At 35.6% G+C, this 24014-nt stretch overlaps 1 protein-coding gene across 3 annotated transcripts in view; it reads right to left on the bottom strand.

The window, feature by feature from the left end:
• The window catches only part of iqgap2 (IQ motif containing GTPase activating protein 2), a 225485-nt gene that overhangs the window by 20881 nt on the left and 180590 nt on the right, over nucleotides 1-24014 (bottom strand). For all 3 annotated transcript variants that reach the window (XM_039758410.1, XM_039758409.1, XM_039758411.1), the window contains 4 exons: nucleotides 18956-19088; nucleotides 8641-8743; nucleotides 8170-8311; nucleotides 783-870 (listed from right to left, as the gene is read on the bottom strand). In XM_039758410.1, coding sequence (XP_039614344.1) covers nucleotides 783-870; nucleotides 8170-8311; nucleotides 8641-8743; nucleotides 18956-19088 — 466 coding nt within the window. The remainder of the gene's footprint in view (nucleotides 1-782; nucleotides 871-8169; nucleotides 8312-8640; nucleotides 8744-18955; nucleotides 19089-24014) is intronic.

Here is a 24014-nt window from a genome sequence, read left to right on the forward strand (position 1 = left end):
TACATTGGCCAAAGCAATATAATGAAGTCTTTGTACCTCAACAATTAGTAAAATTATGTTGTTGATAAAAATACTATTTACCAACATTAACACATACCAACAGCAACATTGACATATTGTGGGTTATAATGTACTTTCCTTCTTACAATCTAGCAATAAATCGGTCTTGTGAAAAGAAGATAAACAATACTCATTGTATACAATAATTGACTTTTGAAATAGATGCATACATGCCATAACTAAAAAGACATAGTAAGAACTGCCATTGGAAATTTGCAAGCAGGCATCAGAATGAAACTGTGGGTATTTTAAAAACTGGTTTAAATATTAATTTTCTAAGACATAATTTAAGATCCAGAATATTTTAAACTATGAAAAATTCATCAATATCTCAAATATCTGTCAAAACAGTTCAGAATAATCCTGCCTGTTGCTAGACATTTTTTGACAGGATAGGTGTCCTCAAGGAATAGGACACCTGGAACACACTGCAAAGGAACAGAAAGAAAACAATATTTGTTCATTCATCATTCTGTTTAAAATTTTAACAGAAAGTGAAAATGCAAGGAAAATATTAGAATTAGATGTGACGAATCTCATAAAAAATTGACATTTAAAATATTACAACTGCAGATACTCAAGAATTTATGCAGTGTTAGGACAGTTTAAAGTTAACAAATTGCAAACAAAGTAAACACTAAATTGGAGACTTATCTAGATACACAAATGCCTGAGCAAACTAGATGGCAATTGTAGTTCAGCGATTTTCTTTTTAGTTGCACCTGTAATTTTGAGGCTGGAGTTTCAAGGATCTCAATCAGTGTTTCCCCAGGTTGAGCTCGAATAACATCCACAACTAGCCTCTTGGTTCTTTAAATAAAGATGGAAAACAATTATGTTTAAAGAGACAGGAAACAAAGCTATTTTCTGCTACTATGCTTAATACTTAAATAAAATGTTAAAAGTATAATTTTCACAAAATTACAATATTCAGGACACTCTAAGGACTATTAGAATGGCTATTAGAATTACAAATCTTCAAAAAGGACAGAAAAATATTTGTTACAATTACACAAATAATAAAGTTAAAATCTATTTTTATAAGCTTACAGTATTCACAATTACCGAGCATCAAAAAGAACAAAAAACATTACTTCACAATTACAAACAAAGAATGATTACATACAAAGGAGGACACATTGTCCCAGATTACACTATGAAATAGTAAGTTACATACAAGATAGTCTTATTAGCTAGAATGAAGCAGTGATGGAAAGAGTCCTGTATATCTGTTGCATTGACTGTGTTTTAAAAACTAAATGGAAACAAAAACTACATGGCACAAACACAGCTAATATAATCATTTTGTGTCTTAGTGCACTCTTCTGCATACCAGGTTGTACTTATTCATACAGTATGTATGTGCATAAATCTAGAAAAAGGTTTCCAAAATAGGTAGAGGGAGATCAGATTCATTAACCATACAAAGCATGGTATGTATAGAAAAAATACCAGTGATCCAAAGTTTTCATGCAATATAAAGCTTTGCATAATGAAAGATCAAAATGGGCACAACATGTTTTCATATATTGCATTTTTGTCATTAGTGATTTATCATATTATAAATTTCATAACAACCTGATAAACATACGAATACAGATCATAAGTCATAAAAACAAAACTTACACACAAGAGCCGAGATTCAGTCTGGTTGGTAAATAAGCTAGCTGTTTAATTACTGATAATCTAAAATTACTCAACAAGTGTGACTGCATTTTTGATGAAAAATAATAATGGTAATGAAAATTATTTAATTCATGAGATAAAGAGAGTAATCATCATTTCACTCATTTTATGAACACGAATAATCTATTACAGGACCCTGAGAAATTAAGTGTCTAACCTGGCAGTACAGGGCACAAAGCAAATAGAGGACATCAGCTCATTATAGGGCAATTTTGCATGTATAGCCACACTAACTGATATAGGTCAATTCAAAGTCATAAATCAACACAAACAACTTTAGGAGGTGGAAGAAAACTGTAAACACTGGGAGAACATGAAAAGTCCACACAATGCAGTGACATTTGTAGGACTAGATGCCATGATTCTGAGGATGTGAGGCAACAGAATAAAAAAGTGCTCCACCAGGAAACCACTCCACTACAGGAGAAATTTATCCTTTACATGAAATTACAAAAATATTTTCTCTCCAATTTCTAATTAAAGAATATTAAAGTAAGATTCCTTGTGTTTTTATTTGTGGCTATAGGAACTTTATGTACTCAGAAGACAGGAAAAAATGGAACCTGTTGCCTTCTCAACTAGGTCAGAATTTTTAAACCATGTAATCAAGTTCAGGATAACAGGGAGGCCAAAGCCTATTACACCAACAGCAAGAATCAACCACAGGCAACAAGTCAGTTTTATCACAGGTGCCCATTCTAGTAAGCAAACACGTGGCATATATATATATAATCAACAATTGCCCTAACATGATATCAATGGGATGTGTAAAAGTCACAAAAAAACTCCACACCATACACTGGATGTGGGATTTAAATTAGGAAATCAGAACAGCTCATCAAGGAAAACAAGAAACACACCATATGAAAAATAAGTAATTTGACTTTTCAGACAAAATGAGACCAAATTTCCTATCATTAAAAAGTTGGTCAAATTTTAATTCCACCTCTACTGCTCTTTCTACTTTTAGTGTGTGATAATTTGGATCTTGGCATTATCCTAAAACTAGTTTTTCTGCAACGTCTGTTAACTAAAACTTCATTCAAAAAATAATTTTTATAATGTTAATATTTAGCAATAAATAACAGAAAATCACATAAATTAAATTGGAGACATAAAACAAAGGTGAGACAGACTGATACCTAATGCTTTAAGGTGTAGAATTTACTCAGATGTTCTAGCACAGCGAGTTTTGGCTATACAACTGAAGCACTGCATATCTATCCTGGTCTTTTTATGCCCTAGAAATTACTTTTAAAGGAAGATAAAGGTGAAAGAGCAAATACTGTTGAGTGTTTATGTTCTAAATCAATCAAAGCAAACCTTAACCCCAATTTTAAGGGACATTTAATAAAGCATTTAAACAGGAAAACTATCAAATTGTTTGTCTGCAAATATATTAGAAAATACTCAAAATGTTTTTACATAAACTTACAGTAAACTGTGATAGTTAACAATGGAAAAAAAATGAAAAACATGAATATTCATTAAATATTTGCATCTTTTTTGATTAAAAAAATTACATAATTTATATACACACACACACTCTTCTTTCTGATTAGACATAGAAGATATTTGCTTAAAATATTATAAACAGGAAAGAGTCTAGGATGACATACTAGTTAAAGCCACAAAATGCAGTTTTATCAACTTTCACTTGCTTCCTATAATTAAGCCTTCATGCCTCAAATGGCAGCAGCTGAAGTATTTATCAGACATCCCCAGCTCCAGCTTAATCAGTCATTCCATTTCCTGATACACATGGATCTCAGTCCAGTTTATGCCGGTCTAATTTACTTAGTAAAATGATGGGCTTTCTTGATTTTAGCAGTTACACACACAAAAAAAGCTCAAAGAGAATGTAGATAAAAATTTATTTAAAAATGCATGTGCATTCAATATATATGTTTTGAGAAGAAATACATATGGTGATGGTAAAACTGCACTGACAATTAAAAAGTCATCTAGTCCTTCTCAGGATCTAACATCACATCTAGCCCCATGTAACACAAAAAGATAAGCCAACATGCAGAAGGAGGAGAAGCCATATATTTAAAATGAAGTACATCCCATGATTTGTCAGCTAACTGAAACACCTTTAATGTAATAATTTGAAAGAAATCTTCTGTTTACAAGTTCAGTCTCTTACATTTTATAAAAACATCTTTTTGATAAACTGACAGAAACAATGAAAGTGTACTCTTTAACATAGTGGTGTTGGTGCAGTAGTAAGAAATGCAATATAGTCTGTAAAAAAAAAAAATTTACACGTATAATTTGTGTGAAATAAACAAACATAGTTCCGCAACACTATGTAATGGTTATATAAATTAGATTTTATTTATGTACAAAACTATAAAAATATACTGATTTAAAACGTATAGGTACACGAGAATGAGCTTAAGTCAGTTTTATGTTATCGCTGTGTAACAGTCCCAACCCTTTTCAATGTGTACTGTAACTGCTATATGATTTAAAAACAATTAATAATAATAATTCTACATACATCGTTTAATTTCTACAGTATTTTATTACCAAGAACCATCATAAGATACAGGGTTAACATTTATTAAAAAAGGATGGGAAGGAGGATGATTTATTACCTGGACGGGAGGCCAATGCAGAATGACAAGCAAACTGGCCAGCAGGAAGGAGAAGTAACCTTGTGCCTGGCTGGTATGATATAATGATAGACCAGCACAAGCAGACCGTCGGAAGCTGCCCATCCCCCATACGATAGGTGGCAGTGATCCTCATAAGGCAACCCACCTGGGGCACTCACAAGGGTGTTTAGGAGATGGGAGTCCAGAAGTCCAATCCTGTCAGGGTTCCTGCATACTGATAGACGGCACAGTTGGGGGGAGGATCTCCCACCTTTCTTTATTACCCGGAAGTACTTCCAGGAAGACATGGCACGGCACCAGAAGCATTCCTAGGCACTGCATCACATCAATGAGTCAAGAGTTGGGAGGCAGCAGGCAACACTCAGGAAGAAGTGTGCATTTATTGTGTAATTGTGACTGATTTCTGGGAAAGTGATTGTGGAGAAGTGTTTTGCATAAATACATGTTTATTTTATCATGTCAGATGTTACTGTGTTTTGGGTTTGGGTCTTAGTGGCTCCCCCTTGTGGTCACTACACACACACACCATATTTAATTTTTAGTAATTTTACACAGGCCTACAATTCAATAGGATTGGCACATTCCACTATAACAGAGTCAGGTCTAGACATCTGAACAGATGTTTTCAATAGATCTGTGTATGTGCTTGTAGAGCTTTGTTTCACAGAAAATGAGCTCTTGCAGAGCAAGATATTCTCAAAAAATTCTAGGCCCAAATACCTATTTTAGCAAGTTTTACTTCTCTGTACAAAATTACCCAAGGTTTTTGAAAAGCTTAATATTTTTTGCATAAATTGAAAACATTCATATTAAGCTTCTATAATTATTTATTTAAAAGGAAAATGTACTGAGTGGGTAAAAGCAAATATGCCAGGGTATAAATGAAAAATGTCATTTAAGAGCAACAAACTGGGAAATACAAATTAGAAGTACTTTCATTTTTCATCCCCTTGTTCTAGTGAGAGATGCAGTGGCAGCAGGCGGAGATGGACAGCGAAAGCCACCTATCACTAAACAATGGACAGGACATCCTGGGCAATTCCAAGGTATTCCCAAGTTAGCTGTAAGATATAATCACTCCAGAATGTGCTACGTCTACCTGAAGTTTGCTTCTAGTAGAACACCCTTACTATACCGTCAGATCAGAATTAGATTATAGTGAAGAACTTTTCCCCTGGTTATCATCAACAAAGCTTAGTAGTGGCAGTGTTCAGAAAAGTGAATCTAGCAAATATTAAAGTTGCTATTTTCAGTAGATTGAATATAAATTATTTTGCTGCCTTAGTGTGCATACTTACATAATATTTTGCCTTAACTATGACGGCATATTTACAGATACTGATTTCAAAACAATGATCAAGGCCTGAAAACTTCAGCTGCAGGAAAAAAAATGGCATTTCCTAATAAGCAAATAACGAATGGTAATGATAAGAAATAAAACCTTATCACCAAAAAGATGAATTGGTGAGTGATAAAGTGATTGGTCTGATCAATAACAATAATAAGATTATATAAATTAATGATATAACAGGTTTATCATACCAGGGACTTCAAGAGTAGTGTTGATCATCAAAATTTAACAAAACATTTTTTGCAGTGAGTATGTTGTGTTCACCGTTACACATATTTCCTAAATATTTTCCAAGACATTCACCATGCGGCTGTGGCTGGCTTAGTCAAACATTGTTTTCGGAGTGTCCCATGATGCTTTGCAAGGCAGCATGACATTATAGAGCTGTATAGATATGTATGATATATATCCTTTATATGGCTGGCATTGCAATTGGTTTTGTTTGGAATACACATGGTGCATTAGGGAAGAAATAAGATAAGACACCAGCTACTGTACATGGACATAAGTACAACAAGACATCACTGTAAGACATACAGTGATGGACACCTGTACTGCCACCTGATATATAATAGGATTTCTCAGCTCTAAGGCTGTACAAAACAAGCCTTAAAAGAGCTCTCCTGATCCCCCTTTCCTCGTCAGAAAACATAGGACATGCTGTAAAATAATAAAAACAAAAGATGTATTGCTATTTACAAAGTGTTTCTTCTTGAAGGAAGAAGAAAGTGCAAACCATCTGCACAGATACATGTGAAACAAAATGTGTGCTGGAGTCACAACTTCAAACAATGGAACGAGCCACTCCCATGCCTCTGCTTCACGGCATGTCCAATGTGTGCACCCAGAGTGGAACTCTAAGAGCATAATGATCTATATTTCTATTTATGTTTTGCTAGTTTGTGGCCATTTGTTATTTTGTTTGTGGTATTCATTCCCTCTGCATGGTGGTGCAGAGGTTAGCACTGCTGCCTCAAATCTCAAATCATATACTTGGCCACTATCCCCCAGGGGCACCTAAAAGACCACTGTCCTGATATAATCCACTCTAAACTAGTTCAGTTACTCCTTACCCATTGACTTTAATGCACTTTGCAGAGTTTGGCGAGTATCACACACATTTCTGTGATTTTGCCGAATTGATGGCAAAGCGAACTACACAATGTTTGCTGATCCCCATTTAAGAGAGACAGAATCTACCACAACCCTTTCAATGTTGAAAGAGCTTCAGTGAAAACTATTAGCTACTTCAGATTGCTTGATTTTCTGATCTCTAATGACCAGGGTAGAATTCACAATACGAGGGACCATACTGAGGAAATTCACAAGACAGCTATTATTTTCCCATCCATCTGAGCAAATCCATCTGTAAAAGTCTTGAGATGTCTTATTTTGGGAAATACTATGACTGGTAGCATCTCTATGTGACAGAATAACACATTCAGAAAGTCCATTCAGAAGATTTTAGCTTCAGTACATAAATTTTTCATCTGAGTTAACTTAATTTGTAAAGATCTTCATGAAACATATGCCCTATTACAGAATTATACATTACCTTATTGATATAATAGTAAAGTGATTATTTTATTTTAACATTAGTGAAGAATGAGATCTTTAGTACTGTAAAGTTTCAGTTCATTGCAGAGCAACTTTGCTCAAAAACAGACCCCCCCATATCAAAGAAACTAAAATACTGTAGAAGCAGGTATAAATCAACCTGTGGATATATGTTTTCACACAAGTCAGACATATAAATCAGACTGTTGTCACATGCAGTGCTTTTTATATAATTATGTCAATTCAGTTATGAGATACAGACAAATGGTCCACTAATATTGCATTTCTTCTCTATTACAGTACATGTCTTAAACTAAACAATATTTCAATGACAAACAGAAAAAGCACACTAAATTACTGAAAACAATATTCAGCTATGGAAAGCTGCTTTTCATTACTAGCGTATTTAATTAAACATTAAAGATTTCACTTTAAAAGAAAGCAAGTGAACCATTTAAAAAAAAAATAAAAGGTTAAAAGTAATGTATAGTTAATCAATGGACAGATGTTAACTTCACACCAGATTTCAACCACAATACATTAACATACTGAACCAAGGCTCTATGTATTTAATGTTCCTATAGTGTGTTACATTTTAAATAATATTTAATATGCTGAAGAGTATTCACTTTTGTGTGAGAGCTTCTATTATAAGCCCACTGCTAGTACATTCATTCATTTAAAATAAACACTCAAAAACTGCAGCATGGGAACTTCATTTAAAATCTGCTTTTGTTTAGTCTACAATATAACATGTCTAAAGCCACATGTTATTTCTCAGACATAAGAAATTAAAATAATACAGATAATTAAAAAAACAATTTAAAGAAATACAAATTAATATACTTATTTTACTAAATTATTATTTTTTTCTGTAAAGCAGAAACTTACTTGATCATAAGACTCTTCATATTTTGGTCATCACCATCATGCAACTCGAACTTACTAGTAAGAGTGAGAGAGATTTCGGTTTTAGCAAGCTGGCTTAATGTGGTGTCCTTGTTGGGATCATTTGGGTCAATGGCTCCTTCTCCTATCAAACCATAATAAAGAGAATTCCCAGAATGAGAAAATAAGGTATCTTGCATCATGCTGACATAAATACTGTACATTCATGCAGACTGCATTTTGTTTTTTCTTTAAAGAAAGTAAAAAAATGAAAAAGCAAAATAACTTCATGGCAGAAGAGCAAGTTTTCAGATAAATCTTTTAAAAGATTGTTGAAATGTTCTGTTAACAACAAGTTTGAGTAATATGATCAACTTGCCACACAAAGATGAACAAAAAAAAATTTGTTGCACTCCCAGATATGAAAGCATTTGGCAATCACATGACACATGTAAATAAATACTGAAATCTTACCTAGTAAAGATTCAACATCAGGAACATTCCCCAGCCCTTGCAAGATTTCATGAAGAACATCATTATGATCAGGAGAAATTGCATCTTGGTGCTCTAATACCAACTAACATAAAGGAGAGACATTATATATATTTCAGTAAAATAAGGAAAATGTGTCAAATTTTAAGTACTTGGGTAGAATGAAATGCAAGTTTCTTCACATATTTGAGCTGAAAATAGTATTAAGAAAGGATGCAACAGCTTCTCAAAGCATAAAAGAAAAAAATCTGGTGAACAACACCTTTTTTGCAATATACACAACAATAATGCACGGTGGAAGGCAATGAGATAAAAATGTAGTTTAATGTACTGGAGCCGAGTAATTGTAAAGGAGCTGCATCTTTGAGCTTCTGAGTCATTGGTTTACTTGTGTTACTGAGGGACACAATGTAAAAAATGCACACTTTACTTGATCCTAGATAAACAGTAGTTCTATGGATAATGAGATCAGTAATTCTGCACAAGAATTATTGTAATATTGTTATTTGTCACTACCTAGTGTTGATCAGTAAATTTCTCAAAAGTGTTACTCGCAGCAAATTTGCTGTATTCTCCCTTGTCAAATTGTTTACTGATAATTTGGCCAGTTTAGGATAACTTTTTTTCCCAGTGCCCCATAATGAAGGCTAGAGGAAGGAGAGCTGGTTGTGGCCATGGAGTTGATGGAGTGTGTGGTACCACCAACCCATCCACGTCCTCTCAGCCACCTGTGGAAATACCTATCAGTCTTGCAGAGACGGCCAGCAGCAAGCAAGCAGCGGACAGGGATCCAAATCCTTAACAGATCCCCCTAAGTAGGAAAACCACTCTTTGATCACACCTTGGGAATCTCAGGGAAGAAGTCCAAAAGGAGGCAAGGGCAGACCTGGAAAGTGACAGATGGGAGCTGTTGGGGGAAAAGCTAGGCACATTTCGGAAAGAAAACAGTGCGGACTTGGGAGCTTCCACTAGCTACAGTGACATAGTGGGGCAAGTGACAAAGTGACAGACCCTGGGTGCCATCTATCCATTTACAGAGCTGAGCTGAAGCTCTGGCAATGAGGTGGAGAGGCACCAGCGTCAGAGGCAGAGAGGGGGGTGAAGGGCCACCACAGAGCCCAGTGCTAGGAACTCCCCTGCCTTGGTAGACAGTGCCACTGGCAGGTAGCAGCAGACACCCAAATCCATGATGTGCGGCATGTTGCCGCCACCAAGGAAGCCAGGGTGATGCTGCGCACATCACCCATCTGGACCTATTTCAGCATATTGACAGAGGATCAGGCCACTGCAGTCTGCAACCTCTGCCTGCAGAAGGAACACAGGGAGCAGCCTCATTCCATTATGGGTACTACACCTCTCATTACAGGCTGCTGTGAAATCAGTATCAGGACACCATAGGCAGGTCTGCACCGGTTCAACTTCACTATGTGTCGTTAGCTCCCACTCCCCAGCACTCCTTGTATTAGAGTCTGCCAGTGGAAGCCAGTCATCAGCTGCAGAAGCTCACACCCAGAGAATGCCAGTGTGCAACTCTTCTATTCCCTCCTCTACCCCTCTTATTAGCATATAGCAACAGTCCACCATCACCCAGGTGCTGCAGCATAACAGGTCACTCCCATCCAGCTAGCCCCAAATATGTCATGTTAATGGGCACCTGGCAAAATTGTTGGTGCTACAGCTCCTGGACATGGCCCCTTCTGCCAGCTGATGAGTTGTGGCACTCCCACCTAGAAGAACTCCAGCCACCATTATTTCACCAGAAAGGCTGTCCCAGCCCTCCACCAACAGATGGCACGGAAAATAAACATTAAAGGAGCCTGATGCTGCAAACACCACATTAGACTATGAAATAATATTAAAAGATTTATTACTAAAAAAAAAAGTGCAAAGCATCAGCCCAGTTGGCTTCCATCATAACACACTATTGGAATTTCGCGGTTGGCACTAATGCCACACAGCTCAGGTCACCTTTTTGGCCACAATAATCGGTCCAATATATTTTGCAGATGTTTTGCGAGCCCTCAGGGAAACTTTAAAGATGATTACACCATTATAATCCAGTGAAACCTAATTCCGTAAGTCCTTCCCCATTAACTTCAATGCATTTCATCAAGTTCGCCGATATTCACAAACACATCTGTGATGTCTCCGAACTCAATGAGGAGCTAACACCGTGGAGGTGGTTCATCACTAGTCACTACTCATAGGTAATTACAAATAGAATATGAACATGACTAAATAGCAAATTAAAAGCTTTGTGTTACAGGACTTCATTCCATAGTTCTGTAAAGCTACTATTCACACTTATCCACATTCACAAACAAGAGTCTCGGACACCTGAATCCCTTCACTTTAAAACAGCACACAAGTCACTTTAAACTCAGCAGAGCACCATGATCAAAGATACAGAGGTGCTAATTCTCATCTTGACTCTGTTATACATAGCAGTGAAGTACTAGAGTATGCTTCAGATGTTAAAGTCCGATTAGGATGGTGCTAAAAAATAAAAAATACCCCTGTGATAAGGTGACAGCCATTTAATAAAACACCATGCAGTGTGCATATACTCCTTTATTTTCAAAACCTTGTGACATTCGTTTCAATTTAACATCCACTTAGATCAACGTATAAGGGAGAATCAAAAAGTAAAGGTGACTTACCCTTTAATATCAGCAACTATGACCAGATGAACATAATCGTTCTATCACTTTGCCCAGAGGGGACTGGGCGGTCTCGTGGTCTGGAACCCCTACAGATTTTATTTTTTTCTCCAGCTTTTGGAGTTTTTTTTTTTGTTTGTTTTTTCTGTCCACCCTGGCCATCGGACCTTACTCTTATTCTATGTTAATTAATGTTGACTTATGTTTATTTTTTATTGTGTCTTCTATTTCTCTATTCATTTTGTAAAGCACTTTGAGCTACATTTTTTTGTATGAATATGTGCTATATAAATAAATGTTGATTGATTGATTGATTGATTGATGGTCATTTTTAGACTAAAGTACAGTAGCAAAGATGCAAAAATGTGTTAAAAATTGAATAATCTCTAAGCTTCTTCTGCTCTTTGAAATTCTGGCTATTAAAATGAAAAAGAAAATGCAAGACAATGTGTACCCTTGGTATATGGACACTTTAGATGGACTCCGATTAATGTCAAGTATATAGACACTACTCACTCAGCAAAAATGGGTAATGAATGGTACAGAGATTTAGTCCTGGAGTTCCATAATTTTGCAACACATTCCACAATATTTCACTTGGTACATATTCTTGTATCCACAAAACACACATACAGTAAACAGGGTTGTCAAAATTGCTTCACTGCTCTAGGACTGTGACCTTATTACCATGCAAAATCTTGTCATTGCATTGTCCATGCCAAATTGGTCTAAGGAGAGGAGCCAGACAATAAGACATCCAAATATAAAAATTGTCATCATTGTTATTAATAACCCTTTTTCAATTCAAAACTGAAGCATAGAGCCACTGGTTAACCTAGGCCAATGAGTGGAAAATGCTGGTGAATGAATGGTGGGTACAGTATCCATAAAGGGTTCAGGAAGAAGAATGTAGATAGAACTGTCTTATAGGCTCCCTCCAGGAACACGGAAGAGTTGTGGTCAGGTTGACAAGCATTGGTAGGAGAGATCTAGACATTTTGAAATACTCCATATAACAACCTGATAATAAATTGAAACATCATAAAAAGAAAAAAAAAATCCCTTCATTTTACAGAAAAATTGGATGTACAGTATTACTTTTGTTGGAGGTACTCACTTAATATATCTATATATTTCTATATCTATATCTATATATATCTATATATATCTATATATATATATATATATATCTATATATATATATATATATCTATATATATATATATATATCTATATATATATATATATATATATATATATATATATATCACAATAAAGTTATCTTGTTAATTTTTGCAATTAATGTGGCCTGTTTAAAAATATTGCATTAAAAATATTGTGGCATCCAGGACTGACAACGAGGTAAAAGTCTCAGGCAGTGCTTTGATCACAGCATCATTTTCATGCAATTTTTTTTTTTGTTAACATTATGAAACAATAATACAAAAAAGTTAAGTGTGTACCTAAAGAATTACATAAACATCCAGTACCATATTTATATACTACCTTTACAACTTTTATGAAATAAAATTTTCATTTAAAGTTTTAAAATTTCCTAGCACTGGTGTTCATTTTCTTGATTTATACATACTGTCATAGGTACAGGAGAGTGGAAGAAAAAAGGGATAGGGAGGGGGAGTTTTATGGCACTCCTGGTACAACACAGAAAAGATGCAAAGGTAAAAATTATGCATCTTTTTTTCCCTTTGTCATGATATTCTAATTTTATGACCAGCAACTGTGTATGTGTATGTGTATATAAAATACACTCGCTTCGCTTGCCAACCCCCCGGCCTGTGCTACGGGCCAGCCACTTCACGTCTTGCGGATATGCCTCTTAATTGGGAAGAAACACTACTTTTCCCCAATGGCAACACAAATTAGACAATCTACAAGTCTCCAACTTAAATTAAATCCGAACAATATATTCAATCTCTTTTCACTGTTCTGTTATTTCACGGAGAAATAATTACCGTTTGTTTGTGCTAATGCGATCTTTACTATCATTTTTTTGAGACTTTCAAATTTTAGTACTTTCATTAGCTCTAACCTGCTCTGCATGTGTATTGTGCCAATGTATTTGGATTCTTTACGATGTTCTATTTTATCATCTACTCTATGTCTTATTTCCGGCAAAATTTCTGGTTAAATCTCTTGGCATAAAGTCTCATCTCGTGGGACTTGAAAGTATCTCAACAAAAAAGTCATGTCTCGTCCTAGGAGTTTTATATATATCTCATGTTATGATTGTTGAGAGAAATATTCAAAACATAACAGCATATACACTAGACTGAAACTATCAAACGTTTCTCTGCTTTTATAAAGGAAAAAAAAAAATTGATTTAGTTATGTACAAAATCAGTGGTTTGGCTTAGCACTATAGTTACACCAATAAGCCTGCTTGTGGCAGTTTCAAATTATGGTACTGTTTTCTATGATACGGAAATTGGGCCTTAGGACATGTTTTCCAGAAATATCTTGGCTTGCATTGCCAAAAAATATATAGCCAAGGTAATACTAGTATGACGTGAAGGTGAACATTATAGACATTCCTAGCTAAATAACAGACTGTGAGAAAGCTAGACTTTTGAAAAGCTCATACACAGAAAATTATTTAAATGGCGATAAGTGCTATGAATGAAAGTTCTATGAAATAGTGTTTTAGACACTAGATACCTAAAAAAGATATTGAATTTGTTTCATGAAATTGTGTTACACAACAAAAATGTTTTGCCTTAAAACTGTTAATTATGCTATATGATTTGAGAGTAAATAATCATTTTAGTGTATTTAAAGTTCAGGTAATAATACAACATAACAGTTTCTGAAAAGGGCAAATCATTTTTGAAGGCACAATAACTCAAAGGTGAGAGCTCCCATTTTCAGCTTTATTTACTTCTAGAAGGGAGAAGCCAGCTGAAAACAAAACTGAATGCAAACTCTTATTTTCCTTTGGCATGCTAATGGATTGTACAGCCTACGTGAACTGACTGATAACAACTTGAGATGTCTGGTTTTTGTTTTTAGACAAGAACAGCCACTGAAAACCAGATGCATGATGGGGGATGGGCAACTTACATAGATTTCAAGTGCAGCACTAAGCAAAATCTTTGACTAAAATAAGATTTTATTTAAAAATATTACATTATAGAAGTTGGCAATATTTTTATGTTTTTTGAGAAAAGAAGTTCATTCTTGAATCGGAGAGAGAGAGAGAGAGAGAGAAACAAAGCAGAATTTTATAGAGCTTTTGATAGGGAACAACAAAAAACACTAGTTATTATATAAAAAAAAAAAAAAAAAGATAAAGAAACTATCCTTGTGTTGAGTCGCCACTGGGGTCACTAAGCATGATTACAGTTGGGTACAACTGTGCCATGATGAGATATACCTGTCTTGATATTCTGAACAATTAAATGGTTGCTTTACTTTGGTTCAAGAAGAGGCGTGGTGGGTAATGAATATCTTTTGATTGCATATCAACTGCTGCTTTCTGATAATCTGTAATCAAGCCTGCTACACTGTCACATTAATTAATACATATAAGAAAAATGTTATCCACCCAAAAACCACAAAAGTAAATAGTAATAAAAACACAGAGTATGTTATGATATGTTATATTATTTTAATGCATGTGCAAATATGCTCGTTGATGGGCTGGTTCTCTATTCAGTGCTGGTTTATGCCTCATGTCCGATTGTTGCCAGTCATGGTGACCTTGAACAGGACTAACTGAAAGCTAATCATTATTTGTCTAAAAGCTAGTTTTTCTTCTAGAAGTTCCACTTCCTATAGTGAGAGGGCTTCATAAAGTAGAGGCACATGAACTCTCTGTGTTAAAAGGGGAAACATAAATAGTTAAAGCACAAACACAAATGTAAAAGAAACAGTTTTATCAATGTTCACTAGGTGTACAATTGGCAGGTAGTGTTTCAGTCTGTTTCAACATTTTCTTGATTAATGGTGTACCAGCATACCAGACCACAACTGTGTAGCCTACATCATTAATAACCTGGGAACTGCCTGCTAGTGACTGCAAAGATGCATATTGCAAAAGAATACAATGAATTATACAGCATGTGTTGCACATATTATTAACAAAGAATGTTTATTGTGTTTTTGAATCATTTGAGGAGTATTGCTTATCATGTTTTGCAAGTCCAGGGCCCATTTTCTTTCAAATATTAACTAAGTGTAGCAAGTACACACTTGGAAATGTCTCTAAGCATATTTTATTAAGTTTGTTTCCAAGCTGTCTTATTTATTAGCATATACTTGAAGAAAGGTGACCCGCTTTTCCAAATCATTTGGAGAATAACAAAAAGTTCTATCTTGGAGTTTGCTAAAAGACACCTGAAGGACTCTGAGATGGTGAGAAATAATATTCCCTGGTCTGATGAGACCAGGATAGAACTTTTTGGCCTTAATTCTAAGCGGTATGTGTGGAGACAACCAGGCACTGCTCATCACTTGTCCAATACAGTCCCCACAGTGAAGCATGGCAGTGGCAGCATCATGCTGTGGGGGTGTTTTTCAGGTGCAGGGACAGGACGACTGGTTGCAAACCTTCTTCAGAGTGCTAAGGACCTCAGACTGGGCTGAAGGTTTACCTTCCAACAAGACAATGACCCTAAGCACACAGCTAAAATAACGAAGGAGTGGCTTCACAACAACTCTGTGACTGTTCTTGAATGGCCCAGCCAGAGCCATGACTTAAACCCAATTGAGCATCTCTGGAGAGACCTAAAAATGGCTGTCCACCAACGTTTACCATCCAACCTGACAGAACTCGAGAGGATCCCCAAATCCAGGTGTGAAAAACTTGTTGCATCTTTCCCAAGAAGACTCATGGCTGTATTAGCTCAAAAGGGTGCTTCTACTAAATACTGAGCAAAGGGTCTGAATACTTTGGACCATGTGATATTTCAGTTTTTCTTTTTTAATAAATCTGCAACAATTTCAAAAAATCTTTTTTTTGTCTGTCAATATGGGGTGCTGTGTGTACATTAATGAGGGAAAAAATTAATTTAAATGATTTTAGCAAATGGCTGCAATATAACAAAGAGTGAAAAATTGAAGGGGGTCTGAATACTTTCCGTACCCACTGTATATGGACATGGTCTTTTTACCAATGTTTTGTCTTTTTGTTTGTATGTTGGATTGAAAAAAATAAAAAAGATTTATATATATGACATATAATAAAATAGTAGTGCATTATTATGGTTAAAAAAGGAATATTTTAACTACTGAATTCACATAATTCTCACACATTAAAAAACTAAATGCATGGGGAAAAAAAGCTTGTAAATCCATGCAAAGTATGACAATCTGTTTCAAGTTATTTGGGTAAATTAAAGCAATCAAAAGTTTCCAAATATGTACACTTTCCCGAAACGTATCATGTTTGGTTAACTAATATGCTAATTATTTAAATAAAGTTTTGCCCCCCAAGGGAAGTGTCAGTTTCAATCAAACAAATGTCCAGCTTTTGTCACTTATATCAAAATCTCAAAAAGATAGTATTCCTGTTTGACAAAAATGCTATTCCTTTATTTCAGCTGGCAGTAGTGTATTAAATGCTACCACTGTGAAAATTGAGGCACAAAAAGTGCTGTAAGCATACTTGTAGATTTTAGATATGCAGCCTAGAACTGATATAATACAATGAAGGTTAGGTTTGGGAGCATGCACTGGTCCAGCACATTGCCACACCCACCTCACAACAAAACCCCTCTGGGAATGCCACAGGCAGACACGCAGTCCAGTCCACACTCTGGAAATATCCATCTACCTGTCGCAGCCAGGTGTTATCCTCAACAATGAGGATCCAGCAGGCCGGATCACTCTCAGGGAATCGAGCCAAATGGTTGTAGTGCCAAAATTGACGCTCCCTCACAATGCAGGTAATGTGCATCTTTCAATGCACATTAGTATAAAAGAAATTAAATTGTGTTTCAAAAGGATTATGTTACATAACTTTTGTGAACTGCAGTGCACCACCGAGAGGTGATAGACTGTACTTAACTTGCATTCTACAATTACAGATGACGTAATCCATGAGGAGGGCAGATAAAACAGTTTAACGCAAATCTAAGAAAAATAATTTCATAAAATAAATTGCTTAAAGTTGGTGAAAGCTGCTTTCCTTGAATACCATCTAATGATATGGCTGAAAGAATTTAAATTTAAAGACAGGGCCCATGGCAGGTTAAGCAATCTTATGTGTTGTAGGGTTGCCCCTATAAAGCTAAAGATTTTTCAAGAAACTCATTTTAAAGATATTTTAATCTTAAAAAAAATCAAACTTTTCTGGTAATATGGAATATTAACATTATCAATACAGCATTACTGAACTGCACAGTTGCTAATGTGTTACAAAAAGTGTCAGCTATCAAGCTGTTGCGGAGGAGGGGGAAAAAGGGGTATACCTTTATATCTTTAATGATTATACATTCACTTCAAATTGTTCTTGCCTTTATAAAGTATTTGAAAAAGTATTCAGTGTTACCTTACACAACAATTTACTTAGGAAGTTCCAGTTTGAATTTTGATAGCTGTACGCAAATTGCAGTGCAGTAAATGACCATTTAAAATTTTCTGATGGAGATAATGGTACAAATATTACATTGTTAAATTTAAGAGCTGACCATTCTATTCTGTTAAAAGCTTATATTTATTAAATCTTTTATCAGTATATATGGAAATGTGTTAATAGTACTTATGTTAGACTAGCTGTTCCCTACTGCTCCGCCCACGTAGTAGTAAAACAGGTATCGTTAGTTAAGCGGAGGCAAAGTACACTTCAACACGTCGTGGAAGGTAGACCAACTCGAATGGAGGCTGGCGCGTGAGTGAGGACGGCCCTGCCTGGCTCCCTACACCTGATGTCATGCCTTTGTCTCCAATATGTGTTTATAAATCGCTCCTATGATACTTAGCGCAATGAGAGAAGTTGCAAAATCAACCGGAATGTTCAAGCAAATTATGCAAAAAAACCTGATCTAAATCCATTAAGTAGTTCTCTCATGAAAAGCAGACAAGACATACAGATGTTGGATTTTATATATACAGAGATATGAAACGGGGAACAACAATGACCAGTCACTTTTCAAACACTGCAACACTGTCTGAAACTTTTCTTAATTAGAAATTTAGATAATACCTAAATTTGGACCATATTAAAAAATATTTACACATTCTTTTCTGGTGAGGCCGACTACCACAATAGTATATCTGTTGACAATGTTTTATTTGCAGTTTTCAGGCAATTCAAAATGCTGCTGCAAGAATCATTACTAAAACTAGGAAGTATAACCAGTTAAATCTTGTTTTTTAATCTGTACAATGGCTTCCAGATACGTTTAGTACTGAACTGGTGTATGACCAGTTAAACACAGTCATTAAACACAGGTTTCTCTATTTTTATACAGTATACCATAAAACAACTCACATAGATTATATATTTTTAAAAGAAGCATCTAAAAGTAAAAGTTTACACTTGCCAAACACGTTACACAATAAATAGGCTGTCACAGTATTATACAACACAGAATCAGGATATTCACAATCTAAAAAACTATCATCACATTATATTTCAAAAAAAGCACTACATATTTTAAATATTATGCTTCTCTTACCGAATGTGTATTGATTATTTCTTCAATGGAAATATAAATGACAGGTTTGCTTAGGGTTACTATGTCAGAATATTCATCAACATTGAATTTCTCTTCGGGTTCAGGTACATCACAAGCTAGCTGGAAAAAGTTTCTTAATAGGAACAAAACAAAAACACAACATTAAGTATTTTCATTATTAGGTTATTGGGAGAGAGTAACTAACTTTGTAATACTTTTTGGCTGTGAGAGAGTGAACAAAGCTAATCCGATATTAAATTGACAATATAACTAACTGATGCAACCACATATATGCATACATGTACTGTACATACTATATATTTAATTATATATTTTATTTTATTACATTTTTTAATTGCGCGTTGATGCAATTTTTGTAATTATTTTCAAAGCTTTAGTCTCGCTACCGATCGATAAAGATCACTGATCTTTTTGTTACAGTGCTTTTTCAATACGCTTTTGCTAGAAGGAAAGTTAGCTTTTTTGATTTGACCTCGATTCCCTGCATGTGCATGAGTAGTGAAGAGCAAACAGTTTTAAAATGGCATGTGGAGAGATACCAAAGTGAATGCTCAAAGCAAAATAATCCGTGGAGGACTTTTGTTTCGTATTATCGCTGAATCAAACTCGACTTTGATGCAAGTGATCTGGAGATGTAGATCGAAAACAAAAGTGAAGTACCGGCATCAGCTGATCGGTCCCCCAACTGATTGTGGTGCTGAACACGTTTGTGTAGCTGATGCACCTATGGCAACGTTTGCCTGGGAGGACAGACACAATGACAGGAGGTACAAGCCATATTACGTCTCACTGCAACTACCACCCCCGCTCACCTGTCTCACAAAGACAGTCAGGCAGTCAGCCAGCCCACCATGCATTCCTGCTGGATGTCGAGCCGCCCTTGGCGCAGCCACTGCTGCTGTAAATTGCAAACAGGCGCTGACAGCAGGCACAACAGGAAGCAACAGACTTTTTGTGTGTGAAACCATTGCTTTGTCACTTTTCAGAAAACCGGAGTTGTTTGGAAAAAATATTAGCGCTCAAAGAGTTGCTACTGAACATAGACGGTTTATGTTGCTCCCTGATAAAAGAAAATGTTTCTGTTGGTATCTGTTCAAAAAAAAAAAAAGAAAACAGATTTAGAAATGTTAACTTGCTGTTGCTTGCAAGGTGCCTGATATAATGTTGTGATCATGGCTCTGGACTCTAAGGGTAACTTGTTTTTCTATAACAAATTAGATAAAACATCAATACCCTGGCAGTGGCAAATAGTTTTGGTTTTATATCTGAATTGATTAATGTTTAAAGTTGAGATTTACAAGAAATACTTTAATTACTACTATGTTAAGGGAATACTGCTATTAAAAAGCACCTTATTTGTTTAAAGTGTTTGCAAACCAAATACATGCAGTACACTACTTTTGAGTACATTACTGAATTTTGCACATATGATTGTTGTGATTAATCATGCGATTAATTGCGATTTTAATTGCCAGCACTAATATATATACATACACATATATGCAGACTCAAACACATATTACATAATGTATATATTGGCACAGAGATATATACAGAATATATAATTTTATTTACATGATTCATTTTCAATCAATCAATCAATTACCTGTAAAAGTTTAGTTAAATTTAAACACTACGCCCATTCATCTTACAAACTTGCATATTCCAAATGGCAGCCTAGCCTTGAAGTATGGGACCTAAGGCATTGACCACTGAGCTTTCACTTCCTCCCAAAATGCACTTACAGGAATTTTAATTGGTTTCAGAAGTATACAGTACAAAAATACATGACACATCATCACATAGAAACGTAATTTAAAAAAAAAAACAAAAAAACAACTCCTCCAGTAAATCTCCACAAATGTAGAAAAGATTCTAACATTAGTAAATAATTTACTACTTTAACAAGAAAAAAACTTTAAAAACAAGTACATTTTCTTACAGTATGTTCAGTCTTCTTTCTACATTTCCCCTGCTGCACCCAAACATATTCTCCTACTTCACAAGTCATCTGAGCATCTCTGCCAATACTTAAATGGTTCACCTGTTCACTCATGAAGTAACTTACCACTGCTCCAGCTTAAATATGTGATGTTTTATGGTTAAGTATTTAAACAGTCTTCTAGAATAGAAGTTTTGTAATTAAATTTTGACATGGTGCACATTACTAGAAAAGAACTGTTATATCTGATTCCAACTCTACTGCACATACTGTATCTAAAAAACAGCACTCTTCATTTAACACTAGAATCCCTGAAGCCAATGAGAATATTTGCAATGCCAGGCCATCTTAAATTATTTATCAGTGTCTGTTTTGCAAATGTGTCAAATCAGCACAAGCAGCAAGCAGCCTGCTTTGCCCACCACCCACCGAGGCAGCTGAAGTCAGACGCAAAATTCTCAGAACTGAAGTCTCCACCTGGGAGTGAGGTATCTGAAATTGTAATAATGATAAAATGCTGACATATAATGTGTGAAGACTTCTTAAGTCCAAATATCAAACACTTTTACAAAAGGTATAACAAGTGTGCTTTTATTCAAGAATATAACCAAAAAAATAAATAAATAAATAATTTACATGCTACTGTCAAAATGTAAAAACTGAAGCCCAAATATCAATCAACACAAAACAGAAGCGTCCGTTTGCCTGGTGCAGAGGTAAGAACTGCTGTCTTGTAATCAAGAGATTGCAGGTTCGATCCTGGCTCCTATCTTCATTAACTGTTCTGAGTAGTGAGCTGTTATTATTACTATTATATACTAAAATCATACATTTGATTTGAATCTGTAACACCTGGGGCCTCATGTATAATGCCGTGCGTAGAACTCGCACTATAACATGGCGTAAGCACAAAAGCCAAAATGTGCTTACGCACAGAAAAATCCAGATGCAGGAATCTATGCGTACTCCAACTTCCACATTCTTCCGCTACATAAATCCCGATCAGCGTGAAAACTAACGCTCGCGCATGCGCATTATGTGACGCCCCAAATCCTCCCAGAATTATCATTTAAGAATCATTAAAGTAGAACATCATAAAATTCACCTTAAAATTGTTTAATTAACCAGTTTCTAAAATCACATCGTAATTAAAGTAGCACGTTAAATGCTTTGTTTTGTATTTGATTTTCTATGTGCTCTATGTGTGTGAATCACTACTTGCTTCTTAAACCGGCTCTCTTCCTCCAACTGGACACAGAATCCATTACATTTGTGATATTACAGCTCTCTGAATAACTAAAATACTGAGATGTATACGTGATGTCATTTTCATGATGATAGGAGTTAAAGCACGTTATTAAACATGTTTCACTTCGATGAAATAATTTATTGCAGCAGTACTCAGGGGCGGCTCTAAGCTTGTGGTAGCACTGGGCAGAGGAAGAATCGGTGGCTCCTTCAGCCCGCCAATGTCATGCACGGTGGATGGCCATGTCCTTTGCAGACACTAGCCGCCTCGTGCTCATGACACAAGCATTTAACTTTTGCTGAAATTTGTCGCTGCGTTTTTAGCTGTGTTGTTATTTTATCTTTCTGTTTTATATTCAATATATATTGGCGTAGCCGTCACTGCAGTCAGTGCTTTTCTTTCCCCAAGTAACCGATCGCCATACAATCAGCTCTGTAATAGACGGCCATCTGCTTAGCGCCGATTCTTCAAAACGTTTAAAGAACATTGAAATATCTTCGTAGTACATGTTTAATTATTCTATCCTTAAAGACACTCCCAGTCAAGAATATAGATTATTTAAATGAAGTTAAAGTTTTATCTGTATATAATTTAACAAACATATTTTGCTGCATTTCACCTTAAAAATGATATCGTCATCATATGTAAATACGCGCTTTATATACAGTAGTGGCTCAGGTTGTGCGATATTATAACTATAGTGCAAGTTTACAGTGGGGTGATTGTACTTATAAGTACAAACAGTTCTACAAGGAGCACTTGATTGGCTGCATTTAAAGTTCTTGGGATTAAACTGTTTTGAACCGCGAGGTCCATTACAGGAAAGGCTTTGAAACGTTTTGCCGTGGCAGAGACAGCGTGTGCTTAATGCCGTATACCGATAATTCTCTTTCCGATCAGCTGCTGCTGTGATTCACACTCAGATACAGTGATATAAATACTCCGAGTGGTGCAGTGAGAGAAATATGGAAAAGATGATCCGCTGTGGCAACTCCTAACGGGAGGAGCTGAAAGAAGAAGAAGAAGAAGAAGAAGAAGTGAGAGTAACAACGCTAAAGCAGTTATGGCATTTGGAATACTATGGCTGTTCCCTGGACCATTATATTGTTACAAGTTAATTACAATCATATGCATTACACTAATAAACAATATGCGGTTAGTTTCTGTGTATTTATAAAGCCGCGTCATGAAAATAATGAGTAACCACACAAGAACAGTAGCATTGCTTTGACGCTGGGTGCCGGCAGTTTGCAAAACCGAGCGGAGAACTTGCGTACGACACGGCATGAGGTACCGTGGAAAAGTGCGTGGCTTTACACCAAGTGTAGGTTTTATACATCGCGATTTGAACGTGGAAAAGTTCTTATGCAACATTTCTGTGCGTACGCACCGTTTATACATGAGGCCCCTGGTGTAAAGTTTTGCTAGCGTTTTTTTTTTTTTTTTTTTAATTCAGTCTTATTCTCTAAATCACGTTCAGGTGGTACAACAAACTTGCCTCTCCCTCTCTCCATTCTTTTCACAAGAGCAGCAATGATCATAGTTGGTACTGTGGTTGATGACTGGTCAAAACTATTTGTTGTACCGGAAATCAAAGATACAATGCCCCATGACTGCTATCAAACCATCATGCAGCACTTGTGCTTTGAAAACAAAGACATCCGTGCAGAATGTGTGAATAACAGATTTGCTGCGATCTCGGACATGTGGCAATGTTTTGTTGAGAACTGTGTTTTGAGTTACAACCCAGGACAACATATTACTGTTGATGAGCAACTGTTTCCAACCATGATCCGTTGCCCTTTCTTGCAATACATCTCAACCAAGCCTTAAAAATTTGGCATAAA

Source organism: Polypterus senegalus, chromosome 7 (genome assembly GCF_016835505.1).
Source record: "Polypterus senegalus isolate Bchr_013 chromosome 7, ASM1683550v1, whole genome shotgun sequence".
NCBI lineage: Eukaryota > Metazoa > Chordata > Cladistia > Polypteriformes > Polypteridae > Polypterus > Polypterus senegalus.